Here is a 14,034-nt window from a genome sequence, read left to right as displayed (position 1 = left end):
TGATGCCCATATGAGAACCCGGAGTTTGTGAGGCAAGGACTTTAGCCACTAGGCTATTGCACTGGGCCCAAGAACAGCTGTTTTAAAGGCAGTTTCTGAGATGTTTAATCAACAAATTTAGTGACAACACTCAGTCACTAAAGATGGATAGGGCCAACTTCAGCACAGCAAATTAAATTGCTATGGCAACGACATCCCACATTGGAGTGATTTCAAGTCCCTGTATCCCATCCAGCTGTTTCCAGTGCACTTGGGCCACTGCCGCCCAGGCTCTGTCCTGGCCCAGCCATCTGTGCAGCCATCTGTGATAGCCCAGCCATCTGGAGGGTGAACCAGTGGACAGAAGATTTCTGCCTCCATCTTTTATACTATGCCTTTCAGGTTAATAGATCAATCATTTTTTTTTTTAAGCAAAGGAACTTGATTTTAAAGCAGTTACTTGATATTTCATTGGTCAAATCCCAAGAAATCATTAATTTCTAAATACTGTTAGCATTGCATATTTACCTATTATCACTAAAACTGCAAAGGTCCAGGAGGCATTCTCCTTTTAAAATCTGAGAATTAAAAAAAAAAAAACAACAAAAAACATTTTGGGACATTAAACAATGCAATTTAAGACACACACACAAACATGAAATTGACTGAAAGTTTCACATTGTTAACTGCTGTAATACATACAAAAAACGGAACTGCTAAATATTTCCTTCAGACTAGCAAGATTTATTTAGCATGCATATATAATATTTTTTAAATACTTAAAGCAAAATTTGAAAATGCTTCGAGATCAGTCTATGTAAATAGCTTATACATTTCAGTAACAGAAAAAATCACTGTGGAGAATCTGTCTAACATGTAGATTGAGGAACCTTCAGTTTTTTTTTTTTAAAGATTTCTTTATCTTTATTACAAAGTCAGATATACACAGTGGAGAGACAGAGAGGAAGATCTTCTGTCCGATGATTCACTTCCCAAGTGAGCGCAATGGCCAGTGCTGTGCTGATCCAAAGCCGGGAACCAGGAACCTCTTCCGGGTCTCCCATGTGGGTGCAGGGGCCCAAAGTTTTGGGCCGTCCTCGATTGCTTTCCCAGGCCACAGGCAGGGAGCTGGATGGGAAGTGGAGCTGCCGGGATTAGAACCAGTGCCCATATGAGATCCCGGTGCATTTAAGGCGAGGACTTTAGCCGCTAGGCCATACCACCAGGCCCTGAGGCAGCAATTTTTAACAAATTTCCCACATGATTCTTTGAAAGCTGCTCATCATTAAACATCAGTCTATGCAAAGACTTTTAATTAATGATTGTAAGTATTGGGTAAGCCAAAAATTCAAAAGCCATATGAGTTTAAGTTCCCATTGCTGGTTAGAGGGAGACTCTATTGTTATTAATATTTTTCCTGCACCTACACTATAGACTTCGCTTATAATATATAAGGTACTATATATACTCACATGGCCTTGGGGGTCAGGGTTCATACAGATGAATGCAGAGGCCAGAGGGCACACTTCCTATCCTAAAATAGTGACCAACATTTATCTGACAATACTTATGTATTAGGAAACTCAACTCTACTTTTTGGGACAGAGAATGAGAGAGAGGCAGAGAGATGGACAGAAAAAAAATTCCTGTCTGCTAATTCACTCCCCAAATGCCTGCCAAGTTAGGACTGGGCTGTGGCCAAAGCCTGAACCTGGGAATGCAATGCGGGTCTCCCATGAAGGAGACAGAAACCCAACCAGTCTCTCAGGGTCTGTCCTGACAGGAAGCTGAAGTAAGGGGCCAGAGCTGGGAATAAAATTCAGGTACTCTTAGGAGGTGGGCATCTTAACTAGGCTGAACACGTGCTTCAGTCTCTGATTTTAAAAAAATATTTATTTATTTATTTGAACGGCAAGGTAATAGAGAGAGAACAGAAAAAGAGAGAACTGGGAGGAAGTGGCAGCGAAGGAGAGAAGCAGGGAGGAAGAAAGAGAGAGGGGAAGGAAGAGAGGAAGAGGGGGAGAGGGGCACAGGGAGAGAGGGAGATAATAAAACAGAATTGACTCCTCACTGGCCAGAGCTGGGTCTGTCTGACGCCAGGAGCCAGGAGATTCCTCCAGGTCTCCCACGTGGGTGCAAGGGTCCAAGGGCTCAGGCTGTCCTCCACCGTCCTCGCAGCAGGATGCAAAGTGGAACAGCCAGGACTCAAACTGGCATGGCAGGCAGTTGGGAGTAGAGGATAGGGGTTGGACTGGGGGAGTCAGAGAAGGAAGGAGGGTGAGATCTTCCATACATGGGATTCTCCAGATGTTCCCCACAGCAGGCTATTTAAAGCCAGGAGCCAGGAGATCCATCCAGGCTTCTCACCTGGACGGCAGGCAGGAGCTAAAATACTTGGGCCATCATCTACTGCCTTCCAGGCACCTGAGGAAGCTGCATCAGAAGCACTGAGTAGCTATTACTCAAACCCAGACACTCCCAAATAGGATGTGGGCATCCCACAGGGTAGCTGAACCTGCAGTGCCACAATGCTTACCTCCTGTTTCTGAGTTTTAAAAGCTTTTCATGTTAAATAAATATATATGTATTATTATTGATAGGCCAAACAAAATATCTGTAACCCACAGGCAGGGGAATTCTCATTCAAACCAAGATGACGGTTTCACTTTTGGAATAAAACAGGGTGCTAAAATAATGTCAAGACAACAGCCCAAAGAATAGACAATCCAGACAAATCAAGATGTGTGATCATTATAACAGGCCCACCAGTGTGCTGCCTCTGCAGAGCACACCAAACACAAACCCTGCATTCCTTTGAAGGTTTTCTTTAATGGAAGTGTTTAGCACACAGATAAGGTGCCATAATATGTACTGAGTTGAAAAATGAGATGAAATACAAAAGTTTGTATAAGAAAAGAAGAAACTAGTTAGGGAATATTTTATGCTTAAAGAAAATTTTCATTAACACTTTAAAAGGAGGGAAACAGAGTGATAACATCATAAAAACTCCTTGTTTATTTTTATTTTTTAAGATTTATTTTATTTATCAGAAAGGCTGAATGACAGACAGAGGCATAGACAGATTAAGAGATCTCCCATCCACTGGGTCACTACCCAAACAGCCACAATGGCTAGGGCTGGGTCAGGCCCTGAAGCCAGGAGCCAGGAACTCCACCTTAGCCTCCCATGTGGGTAGCTGTGGCCCAAGTACTTGAGTCATCTTTTGTTGATGACCACGTACACTAACAAGAAGCTTGATCAGAACTGGAACAGCCAGGACTTGAACCAGAGCTTTAATATGAAACCTGGGCACTGCAGGTGGCAGGCAGCAGCTTATCCTGTGATTGTAACACTAGCCACCAAGTTCCTTCTTTTAACAAGAAGAAATTGCAAAGATTTCTAGATTTATTAAATAGGTCAATGTTAGGGAGACCAGAAACTGAAACCCCACAAAACAAGTCAATTTAAACATGTAGAAATAGATGACTCAAATTATCAAGAAAAAAAAATGCAGGGGTTGTCGATGAGGCATAGCATCCCATAGGGATGAGTTCATGTCCTAGCTGCTTCACTTTCGATCCAGCTCTCTGCTGGGAAAAACAGCAGAAGATACCCTGAATGCTTAGGATGCTGCAAGCTTTGTGGAGACCCACATGAAACGCCTGGCCTCTGGCTTTGGCCTGGCCCAGTCTAGCCATCCGGGGAGTGAACCAGCAAATGAATAATTTGTCTCTCCCTCCCTGTCATCGCTGATATTCAAAAAAGTAAATCAATCTTTAAAAAACAAAAACAAACAAAAAATCCAGAATGCATGCAGGTAGCCTGCAAGTAACTTTCTGCTGTTTTACGCAAAAGTAAACCTACATTTATATATATGGTGCTACTTTTAGTAAACAGCTGTTACAGAAATAACAGCAACAATCAGCTTACTCTGACATAGTTTTTCACCATTCTTTATCAGCACCAGCTGCAGCAGCCTCCAACAGGACAGTGCTTTCACAGCAAATACAGCTGTTCTCCCACAGCTCAGGGCCTCGTATCACACAAGTTTTACGAGGCAATAATTCTGAGTCACAGCAGAGATGGAAAACTGGGACTCTCTGCTCTCTGAGCTCCACTGTGTTGAGAACTTATTTACATGGCATCGATTCTGGCTAAGGCTCTTGCTGACTCCCACATATCTGTCATTTATATTTCAGTACAGTACCTTCCTATCAAAGAGCTTTGAAATATATGGCTTGAAGTAGTGCTCCTTTATGCCTTTTGCTTCCACCAGAAGCCCATCGTGCAGGTCGCACAGGGCAGCGATGATGCAGGGGGGCTCCTCGGGGGCCTCAAAGTCAGCGGCATGGAACTCAGAGGGCAAGCCTAGCTTGACAAGGCAGGAGGAGAAACAGAGAGCAGAGCGAATATGGTCAGCTTGAAAGGCTTTTCCCAAAAACTGATAAAAAGTTTTAAAAAATAAATAAGGATTTTACCTTTAAAGGATGGATTTAACAAGTCCTGTCTGTTTGGGCACTTAATGGCATTGGCAAAAATCAAATCCAGGCAGCATAGAAGCAAATGGTAAGAGTTTACCAAATCATCACCAATCATACGAAAATTACCTTTACAAGAAAAAGGAAGACAAAAACTAGAAACCTCTCATGTTAAATTGCACAAAGTTCCCACAGCAAAAATGTAAAAGTACCCAAAGTGTCATCTTACCTTTGGTATAAACAAAGAGTGTCCAACAGAAATTAAAGAGATCTTTAACACTGCAAGGGATCCTCCTGCAAAGGAAAACAAGTATTCTTAGTCTGACTCACTTGTGAAGTATTATGTAAATTTAAAAGGTATATATATATATAAGTATTAAATCATAAGTCCAAATTACAGATGAAATTCTATTCCAAGGAAGCAGTAATTTTTGGCTAATTAAAATAACTAACTTTCCAAATCTGTATAAAAAAGCCAGAATCTAGGAAAGCAAGTCAAAGGATGAATCTAAAATTTTAGTTAAGCCTAATTATAAATGGATTTGAAAAGAAATATGTTTTTGTGGATAGATATTTCTGGTAAAAAGCAGACTTTTCACAAAGTAAACTTTCTTGACAGCTTTGCATCCTAACCTTGCTGTTAATTACACAAAGATTAAGTTCCTACCTCTGCTTCCTGCTTCGTGGTAACTTCGGTGGGTCTTCAGTTGGATTTTGAAAAATATCCAAAAAAATTGGCTCAAATTTTTTGAAAATGACTGTAGACACTTCAAAATTTCTCTCTAGTCTTCCTATACGTTCACGGAATTCTTGTGGCAGGTTTAACATGTCGATCCATTTCTTCATTTTACTAAAAAACTGTATTAAACTTAAAAAAAATTTTTTTTTAATTAGTCCACAAATACATACATGTTAGGCAACCATCACTACCTTTTATCTCCGGCACTTGTTCCATTACTGAAATTTCATCATGAATATATATAGTGCTGTAAATTTTTAAATAGATATGCTTCTCTGTTCAGCTGACTCTCAACACTCAGCAGCCCATTAGTGACCAGTGATGAGAGATACTGACTGAAAAAAATCAAGACTGTGGCCAGTGTTGTGGCACAGTACAATAAGCTGCTGCCAACAATGCTGGAATCTCACATGGGCTCTGGTTTAAGTTCCAACTACTCTACTTCTGATCCAGCAAACTGCTAACGCACTTGTGAAAACAGTGGATGACGACCAAGTTTTAAGTTAACATGAACTGAAATCTACACACCATTCCTGAACAGGGCACAAAAGTTTGCTTCCATTCTAACCTAGACACTTGTTAATGCCAAGAGATAATGACCCCAAATAGTTTAAACTCAACCAAAATACCTAGAAACAAAACATTTGCAACTACGCAAATCTCCATCATCTCTTTTATTTCCTATTCAGGCAAACAGTCCCATATCGTTGCTAGCAGAGCAACTAAAAGTTACAGCAATGAGCCATGGAAAGCTAAGTAGTTCCAAGAAAAAAAAAAAACCATTAATATGTCTATATATTAAAATCAAATCATATAGCAGAGAAATAAAACATCTTGCTGAGATGATGAAAAACAATGACACTGTGTAGCACTGTGGTACAAAGGCTTAGCACTCTGCTAAACACCTATATTGGAGGGCTGGTTTATGTCAGCTTCCTGAATTGGAAGGAAGAAGACAATGGTCGAGATTCTAGATGCCCAACACCCACACTGGAGACCCAGGTGGAGTTTCAGATTCCTGGCTTTGGCCTGGTCCAGTCCTGGCTATTCTGAGTGGGTAAAACAGATGCCTGGGGTGGCAGCATCCCATATAGGTGCTGTTTCAAATCTAGTTGCTCCACTTCCAATTCAATTTCCTGCTAATGCACCTGGGAAGGCAACAGAAGATGCCCCCCATGCTTGATTCCTTGTACCCACACGGGAGACTCAGATGAAGCTATGGGCTTTGGCCTGGCTCAGTCCCAGCTGTTGTTGACATCTGGAGAATAAATCAGAAGAAGAAAGATCTGTTTCTCTAACTCCGTCTTTCCAAGTAAACAAAATCTTTTTTAAAAAAAAGAGAGAAATTAAATTCTAAAATTAAAGTTAGGGCTTTGAAAACACCATTTAAAAATGAAAGTGTTTTACCTTAATTTAGCTGAACGTAATATTCTGGTAAGTGAAACACAGTTTCCTTCCATGACACCTTTTCCAACAGTAGGAATAATGCTTTTGCGGCATGCAACATATAACGAACATGCCAACCAGTGCATAACTTCTCCCTGGCACGCAAAAAGAGAACAAAATGAATATATTATGTTAAAATGTTTAAATTCTAGAACCAGAAGAAATCCTCAAATTATCTGAATTAACTTCCCTCCTATAGATAAAGGACTAGAGAAGTAAAACTATTTGCCCAAGGTCATGAAGCTAAGTTAACTACAGCAATGGTTATACAACCCCCTTTACTCCTGTGTTTTTATAACTTAACATGCTCAATTATATTAATGTAAAAATAGGTCTCTTCCTATACACCAAATCTAGCATTAGATTTGAGTTCTTTCAGAACTCAAGGCGAGTGAGGCAGCAGTTAAGACACAATGTGGGATGCCGTCCTTCCAGGTTGGAGTGCCCAGAGTCCTGCCCCATTTGCTTCCAGCTTAATTCGCACCAAGGAGGCAGCAGGTGATGGCTGGAGTTGTGGAGTTCTTGCCGCTCACATGGGAAATCCAGTCTGAGTGCCTGCCTTCCCACTTTGGCCTGGACCAGATCCAGACATTGTGGACACCTGGGCAGAACCAGCAAGAGGAAGGTTCTCTTTCTGAATAACTCTCTCTGCCTTTCAACTAAATAAAACAAATTTTAAAAACTATTCCTATTAACTTTCTCGATTTAAAAACAACAATCTGGGCCCAGCGCGATGGCGCAGTGGTTAAGGTCCTCGCCTTGCACGCCCGGGATCCCATATGGATGCCGGTTCTATCCCGGCAGCCCCGCTTCCCTTCCAGCTCCCTGCCTGTGGCCTGGGAAAGCAGTCGAGGATGGCCCAAAGCTTTGGGACCCTGCAGCCGCGTGGGAGACCCGGAAGAGGCTCCTGGCTTCGGATTGGCATAGCATCGGCCATTGCGCTCACTTGGGGAGTGAATCATCAGATGGAAGATCTTCCTCTCTGTCTCTCCTCTCTGTATACCCGCCTTTCCAATAAAAAAAATAATAAAAATAAATCTTAAAAAAAACCCAACAATCTTCTGTTCTTTACCATTTTATTTATTTTTTTATTTTTTTAACCAGCGTGGCACAAAAAACAGAACAGAGCACAAAACTGACAAGAGAGTCCCACAAATAGAAATATATATTGCATGTCATATTTCTGAGGTAAAAATTCTGGAAATCCCTCAACCCCAATATCAGTATCTTTAAAAGAAACCTTTCAGATCAACAAATAAATCTCTAAGAAAAACAATTAACCTTTCTATAAACAAAACAAACCTTGGGGTGGTGTGACATGGTATGACACAGGTTGTTTAGCCACACATCCCTGCTTGGGACACGCACATCCTACACTGGAATATCTTATTCCAAGTACCAGATATTCCACGCTTCAGAACCAATTTCCTGCTAACATACTGAGAAGCAGCAGCATGTGATGAGCTAAGTACCTGCACCCCCACCACACTTGTGGGAGACCCAGATGGACTCCCAGGCTCTTAGACTCACCCTGGCCCAGCCGTGGCTATTGCAAGTATTTGGAGTGAACCAGCGGACAGAAGATGTATTTCTCATCACTCTGTCTTTTAAATAAAAAATGAAATGAAATGAAATGAAATAAATAAAAATAAAAAAGACCTGGGTGGAAAACGGAGGAAAATAAGCCACTGGATGAAATAAACAAAATCTCAATGCACACATCTGTGTTTTCTATAGATTTACAAGATTCCAATCAACTCTGCCTAACTAGATATTTAGTTCTTCACTGTTGGAGTGGGTTGTGAGGGAAAAGGCAGAAGGGAAAGGCATGGAAAAAGCATTCACAAGGAACAAGCCTGTCATATTCAAGAATCTGCAACAGGTAACTGGTTGAGTGCACTGACGTTAGTTTGCACTTAACAAACTAAGTGGGATAGAAAAAGTGCTTTTTCATGCTGTCAAAAATCAATCTGTGCTCAGCTGAGAGGTCATTCATTCCTAATCTCCCTTGCGTCTTCATCTTCCCTCAGCTTTCCAATCATTTCACCCTTTATCCAGCCTCTCCAGTCCTTTACCTGGGACACATGCATCTCTCCAGCAGTTTCTCCTACATAGACATGCATGGTCGACTCCAAACTTCAACTTTGTGTCTTTCAACTTAGAAATTAATTATTTTACAGGATGGTAAGTGAAGCACTTTGTAAATTTAGCCCTCTAGGTTCATGAAAGCCCTTGAAGCAATACAGACATGCTGAAATACAGCTATGTCCCTGACTATCTGTAGGGAACTGGTTCCAGGACCCTCCAGAAGATACCAAAACCCAAGTATGTTCTAGGCCCTTTTTTTAGGGGGAAAAATTATATAAATTTTATTATATATCTTAATATGTTTATTTTAAATGTTATACATATTTCTATTATATAAAGGCAGAGAGATTTTCCATCCACTGATCCATTCCCCACAGGTCCACACAAACTAGGGCTGGACCAGGCTGAAGTGAGGAGCCCAGAACTCTCTCTGGACTCCCAATTAAATGGCAGGGACCCAAGGACTTGAGCCACCACCTACTACCACCTAGGATGTCAATAAGCAAGAAACTGGAACTAAAAACAGTCAGGGACTCAAATCCTGATACACCAATATCAGAAGTGAATTTCCCATGAGGTGTTTTAACTGCTGTTATCAATCACTCAATCCTCAAGTGTCTTTTATAAAACAGTGTAGTATTTGCATATAATCTGTGCACATTCACGTGTATGCCTTAAATTATCCCTGCTTATCCTACACATTCTAAATGTTATAAACATTGTGCCGTTGTGACAACTGTACTGCATATAATTTTTACCCGCTTTTTTCTCCCAGAATATTTTCTATCTGCAATGTGGCACTGCCAGAGACAACCAGTGGGCCATCTCATCGCAAATCATTCTCTTCATGAGGCTGAAGCTTGTGTGGGTTTGCTACATCACAGTAACCTTCTAGGCAAGACAATCCGAGCGCTGCTATGACCTGTCACGCAGGTGCAACGGCAGCTGTCATGCTTACAGGGCTGCAGCGGAGCTCAAAGGCCAGAGGACTAGAAGGATCTGAAGCTCGATTTTGACAGTGGTGAGAACCACACATTCGGAATGAAGAGCTGCCAGAGGAGCCTGGCGCGCAGATAAGCTCTGGATACGCGTTGGTTTTGCCCAAAACACCGTACCCGCGTGTGGGTGGTGTGCTTGGAGCGGGCAAACCACCCACCCGTGGAGGCAGAAGTGGGACAGGCTCGGCCTCCCTGGCTAAACCTGGGACCCGGGGCAACGAGCGCTGAGTTCTCGAGGCTGGGGCGGGGCTTTGGTTCCTCCGGTAGGACAGGTTCCAAGCCGGACTCCATTTGTTTCTATCGACTTAAGGGCAGTGCCAGCAAGCATGTGGCACTGGATGGAGCGGCGGTACTTCTCATCTTGCTGCCCGCCGTCCGGGGACCCCTGTGTAACGCGGGAGCTTGGACAAGCCGCTCGTCTTTCTGGGCTTCCGTTTCCCGCCACACACAACATACACAATATGGGTGGGCCAGCTGACCTGCACCCACCCGTCCGGGTCTGCACTCCTCGGAGCCCGCCCAGGGCAGAGCCCCTAGCCCGGTGGCAAATAAAGGCTCCCACCGCCCCATGGGCTGGGGTAGGGGCGGGGCGGGGCGGGGCCCGGGGAGGGTCGTCCGGCCGCCCCCACCTGCCGCCCCTCACCTCTAGGCTGTAGTTGCCTCTGATGGTGATGAAGTCGTTCAGGGCTTCGGCGGCGCTCCCCTCGTCCAGGTTCAGCTCCTGGCACAGGGCCTGCAGCGCCTGCCCGGCCGCGACAAGCACCGCCGCCCCCTCCTCGGCGTCGGACTGGTTCTCGAACATCCCCGCAGACCCTGCGGGCGGTGCGCCACAGCCCTCCGGTGCCTTTCTCCCTCCCGGGTACTCTACCCAGAACACCCCGCGCCAAAGCGCGCGAAAATCAGGCGAATGAACGGCGTCTTCTCGGATCGTCTGCTTCCGCGCTTACTCGGCCAAAAAAAAAAAAAAAAAAAAAGTGCGTTTCTTCTCTGCAGCTCCTAACTATCCCTCTGCGGGTGTGTATGATAAGAAGACGGTTCTCGCGGGTCCTGTCAACGCCCGACACGAGCTCGCGGCCCCAGCCGGAGGGGCCCGAGGAGCGGAGGGATCCTCCGGCCGCGCCCGGGTTGTTCGCGTCCTCCTGCCTGGAAGCCCGCGGTGCCGCCCTGGTGCCAGTGGCCCTGTGATTTGGGAGGGACTGGCCCGTGGAGGTGTTTAGAACCCAATAGGCCACCTCAGTGACCAGACAGAATACCCGTCAGGTCACGGAGCCTGGAGCTCTAGGCCCCATGAAACCGGGCACAGGAAATTAATGCAAAGATTGTGTGAGGGTTGTTTGTTCCTGGGGAAACGCTGCACCTGACCATTCCAGACTGCTGTCAACTTCACCCAGGAGACTCTCGGCACCTCCCCCACCCAGCTCTTCAAAGTCCCTGTGAGCTCTCCGCCCTGCCTTGACAAGCAGCTAAAGAAGGCACTGTGCCTGCTGCTCCAACAGAAGGAAGCCTGATTTTGGAGCCCCCCACCTCTTCCTGGCAGGCCCAGCCCCCACTGTCTACAACATCCCCCCTCCCCCGTACATACATCTCTAAAATAAAATTTTATCTCCTTTAACTGGCGTCCTGGCCTCCCTGAAAGCTAAAAATCTAGCAACCTAACCTTACATTGGCAGGCTTGCATGGCTTGTTCTGGTTTGGTTGGCAACTGGTTCAAAGACAGGCTTAGCACCTTCAGCCAGCCCAAGGGGAAAGCTGAAGTCTTTCAAACCCTGGAACAGCAGCAGATGCAATTAACAAAGGCCGAGAACAAAACTGGCTGCATGTTTACTTTGATCTTTTGAAGGGGGCTGCAGGAAGATTTTATTGAAAATCATCACAGTGTCCTAGACAGTGGACAATAGCATCTATATAGCACAGACCCTGTGCTATATAGATCTGCAGTGTTTTCTCACCTTTCCACTTAGTAGTTTCTAATTTTAAAAATGTTTATTCATCTTCATCTACTTAAATGCCCAAATGTTCCCAGCAGCCAGCACTGGGCCAAGCCAAAGCCAGAAACACCACCCACGCAGATCTCCCACGGGGTGGCAGGGACCCAAGCACTTGACCCATCTTCTGTTGCCTCCCAGGGTGCATTCAGAGGGACATGGATCAGAGGCAGAGCAACTGGGACTTGAACCAGGCACTCCAGTACGCTTAACAGATGTAAGAGTCCCCAGACTTCTTAAGCACTGTGTCAAATACAAAGCCCTTTTCTGCCTTTTCATCTAACTCCCTTTTCCTTCCAGTCCCTTCCCTGCTTGTTGAGAATGCATCAGCATCCTTGAGGAGGGATGAAACACCTGCTGACCCCATATGGGCTGGACCAGGGAAAAGCCAACCTGCGTGGACTGTTCCTACTGGTGCAAGCATAAGTCAGAGTGGATATGGGCTGGCTGGGCTCTGCTGCAGCATCAGCTAGCACATGCTAGCACTGGGGGTAATTTTGTCATGCTAAACTGCAGAACCAGCTGGAAAGTGCATGATCCGGGAGTGGGAGTAGGCCCAGTAGGAAACACTGGGCACTACCTTCCTGGGTTACCACTCTGTCTGGTTAGCATGAGAACCAGGACTGGGGCAGGCATGGCTAGACAGAGAGTGGCACCTGTCGGCATGTGTGTGGGCTGGGTAGTGGGGTTGGTTAGGTTGAACTAGGCTGCAATGTCCATTGACATGTATGAGAGCTCAATGGGATGTGAGACAACCTGAACCAGTCTGCTGTACATACTGGCAAGTACGGGAACCAGGGCAAGGGATGGGACTAGTGAGGGTTATTGGGAGTCGCCCCAACTGGGCTGCAGCTCCCACTGTTTACATGGCCAAGTGTGTGGTAGGCAGGATTGGGATGGGCCCCAACACCCATTGGTTTGTGTAGAAGATGGGGATGGAGGCAGAATTGACTCAGCAATTGCAACCACCAGCATATGCATAGGCTGACAGGGGCGACAGACTGTGCTGGACCTTGTCCAGCAAGCATACCCAAGAATCTGGTCTGGAATCACTTTAGATGAAGTTTCTTTGGGGATTCCTCCCCCAGTCAAACTGCTGGACTCATAACCCCAACCATAAAAAGAATTGCAGGTTCCATGGTCCGACTGTGGAGTGTGTGTCAAAGCTGAGCCTCCTCAGTGGCTCAGACAAAGCAGTGGACAGCACATCCAGGTGCACATGCAGGATATGGTAGTACATTGGAGCCTGCAGAGGACACCTGCAGAGGATAGAATAAGTCAATCAACTATCACAGCCATGTATAGGCAGTAAAAAGCTGGGCAAATGGAGACTCAAAGGTGGACTATGTCAGTCAGTGGATTCTGAAGAGATTTCATTGTGTTTGGAATGATGAGACTGGCAGCAATTCAGAACAGTTGAACTGTCAAAACCACTTGAGCAGTGCCCTCGGAGCATGTTCCATATTGGGGAACTGGGATGGGTGGGAGGGTAGGTGTGGCTTCTCCTTTTCTCTCTCCCCTTCCCCCAGATACAGGAAGGCAAAAAAGAGAATGTGGAAACAATGGTCTTACCAATTTTCCTGTAGCCCTCAACACTTTGAGCCCTAACCAACTCTGTAAAGATCATCAAAATAAATTAATTTTTAAAAAATTCTTTTACTTTGGTAATCTTTACATAGTTGATTAGAGCACAAAGGGTCAAGGGCTACAGAAAAGTGGGTAAGACCACTGTTTCCACATTTTAAAAAAAAAGCATCTCATGTATAAGACGAAAAAGCAATACTCAAGAAAGGGTGAAAATCTGAAATAATAAGAGACAACCGTGGGTCAGTAATAGATAATGAACAATGCCTTGCAATAATATTAGGTCAAGAAAATAAAAATTACAGCCTCTTATATTGAAGTTTTATTTCAATAAAACAAAATTTCATGTCTGGAAGTTTAAAATTTTCATGAAAATTAGCCAGTCATCAAGGAGGGTCTTGTACACATGTAACAGAGTTATTTCCTAAATGAACTTGTTACTCGAATTATTGTGGAGTACTTTGTTAGCCCATCCCAACTGCTGAGGCACTCAGTAAAGAACAGACTTGGCTTCTTATAGGATGTGTCTGAGAATTTTAACACAAAAAAGTACAAGTAGAATGGAGTAAATAAATAAATCAGATAAAAAGTAGCAATCTTCCTGGAGGGAAAGGGATTCACAAATATAAGATAACAGACAAGGATTAATTCAACTCTTATGATCCCAGAGACTCCAACAGCATTCGTGAAGAATAACCCCTAGTCTTTGCTTTAACACCACTGGATAGTGTAGGATG

General features: G+C 44.4%; 1 protein-coding gene across 2 annotated transcripts in view; it reads right to left on the bottom strand.

The window, feature by feature from the left end:
- RBL1 (RB transcriptional corepressor like 1) overlaps positions 1-10,680 on the bottom strand; it is a 39,833-nt gene extending 29,153 nt beyond the window's left edge. Inside the window, exons 1-7 of one of the 2 annotated variants that reach the window (XM_040981502.1) lie at positions 10,372-10,680; positions 6,604-6,737; positions 5,125-5,325; positions 4,687-4,751; positions 4,458-4,586; positions 4,187-4,347; positions 508-557 (exon numbers count right to left, since the gene is read on the bottom strand). In XM_040981502.1, the coding sequence (XP_040837436.1) occupies positions 508-557; positions 4,187-4,347; positions 4,458-4,586; positions 4,687-4,751; positions 5,125-5,325; positions 6,604-6,737; positions 10,372-10,530 (899 nt within the window). In that variant the 5' untranslated portion in view covers positions 10,531-10,680. The remainder of the gene's footprint in view (positions 1-507; positions 558-4,186; positions 4,348-4,457; positions 4,587-4,686; positions 4,752-5,124; positions 5,326-6,603; positions 6,738-10,371) is intronic. The other variant, XM_040981503.1, reaches the window with a different exon arrangement.
- Positions 10,681-14,034: the final 3,354 nt, after the last annotated feature.

This window comes from Ochotona curzoniae, unplaced genomic scaffold (assembly GCF_017591425.1).
Source record: "Ochotona curzoniae isolate NIBS_2020 unplaced genomic scaffold, NIBS_Ocur_1.0 contig_3520, whole genome shotgun sequence".
NCBI classification, from domain to species: Eukaryota; Metazoa; Chordata; class Mammalia; order Lagomorpha; family Ochotonidae; genus Ochotona; species Ochotona curzoniae.
Note: the sequence above shows the minus strand (reverse complement) of the source record. Positions and strands in the feature narration are given on the sequence as shown.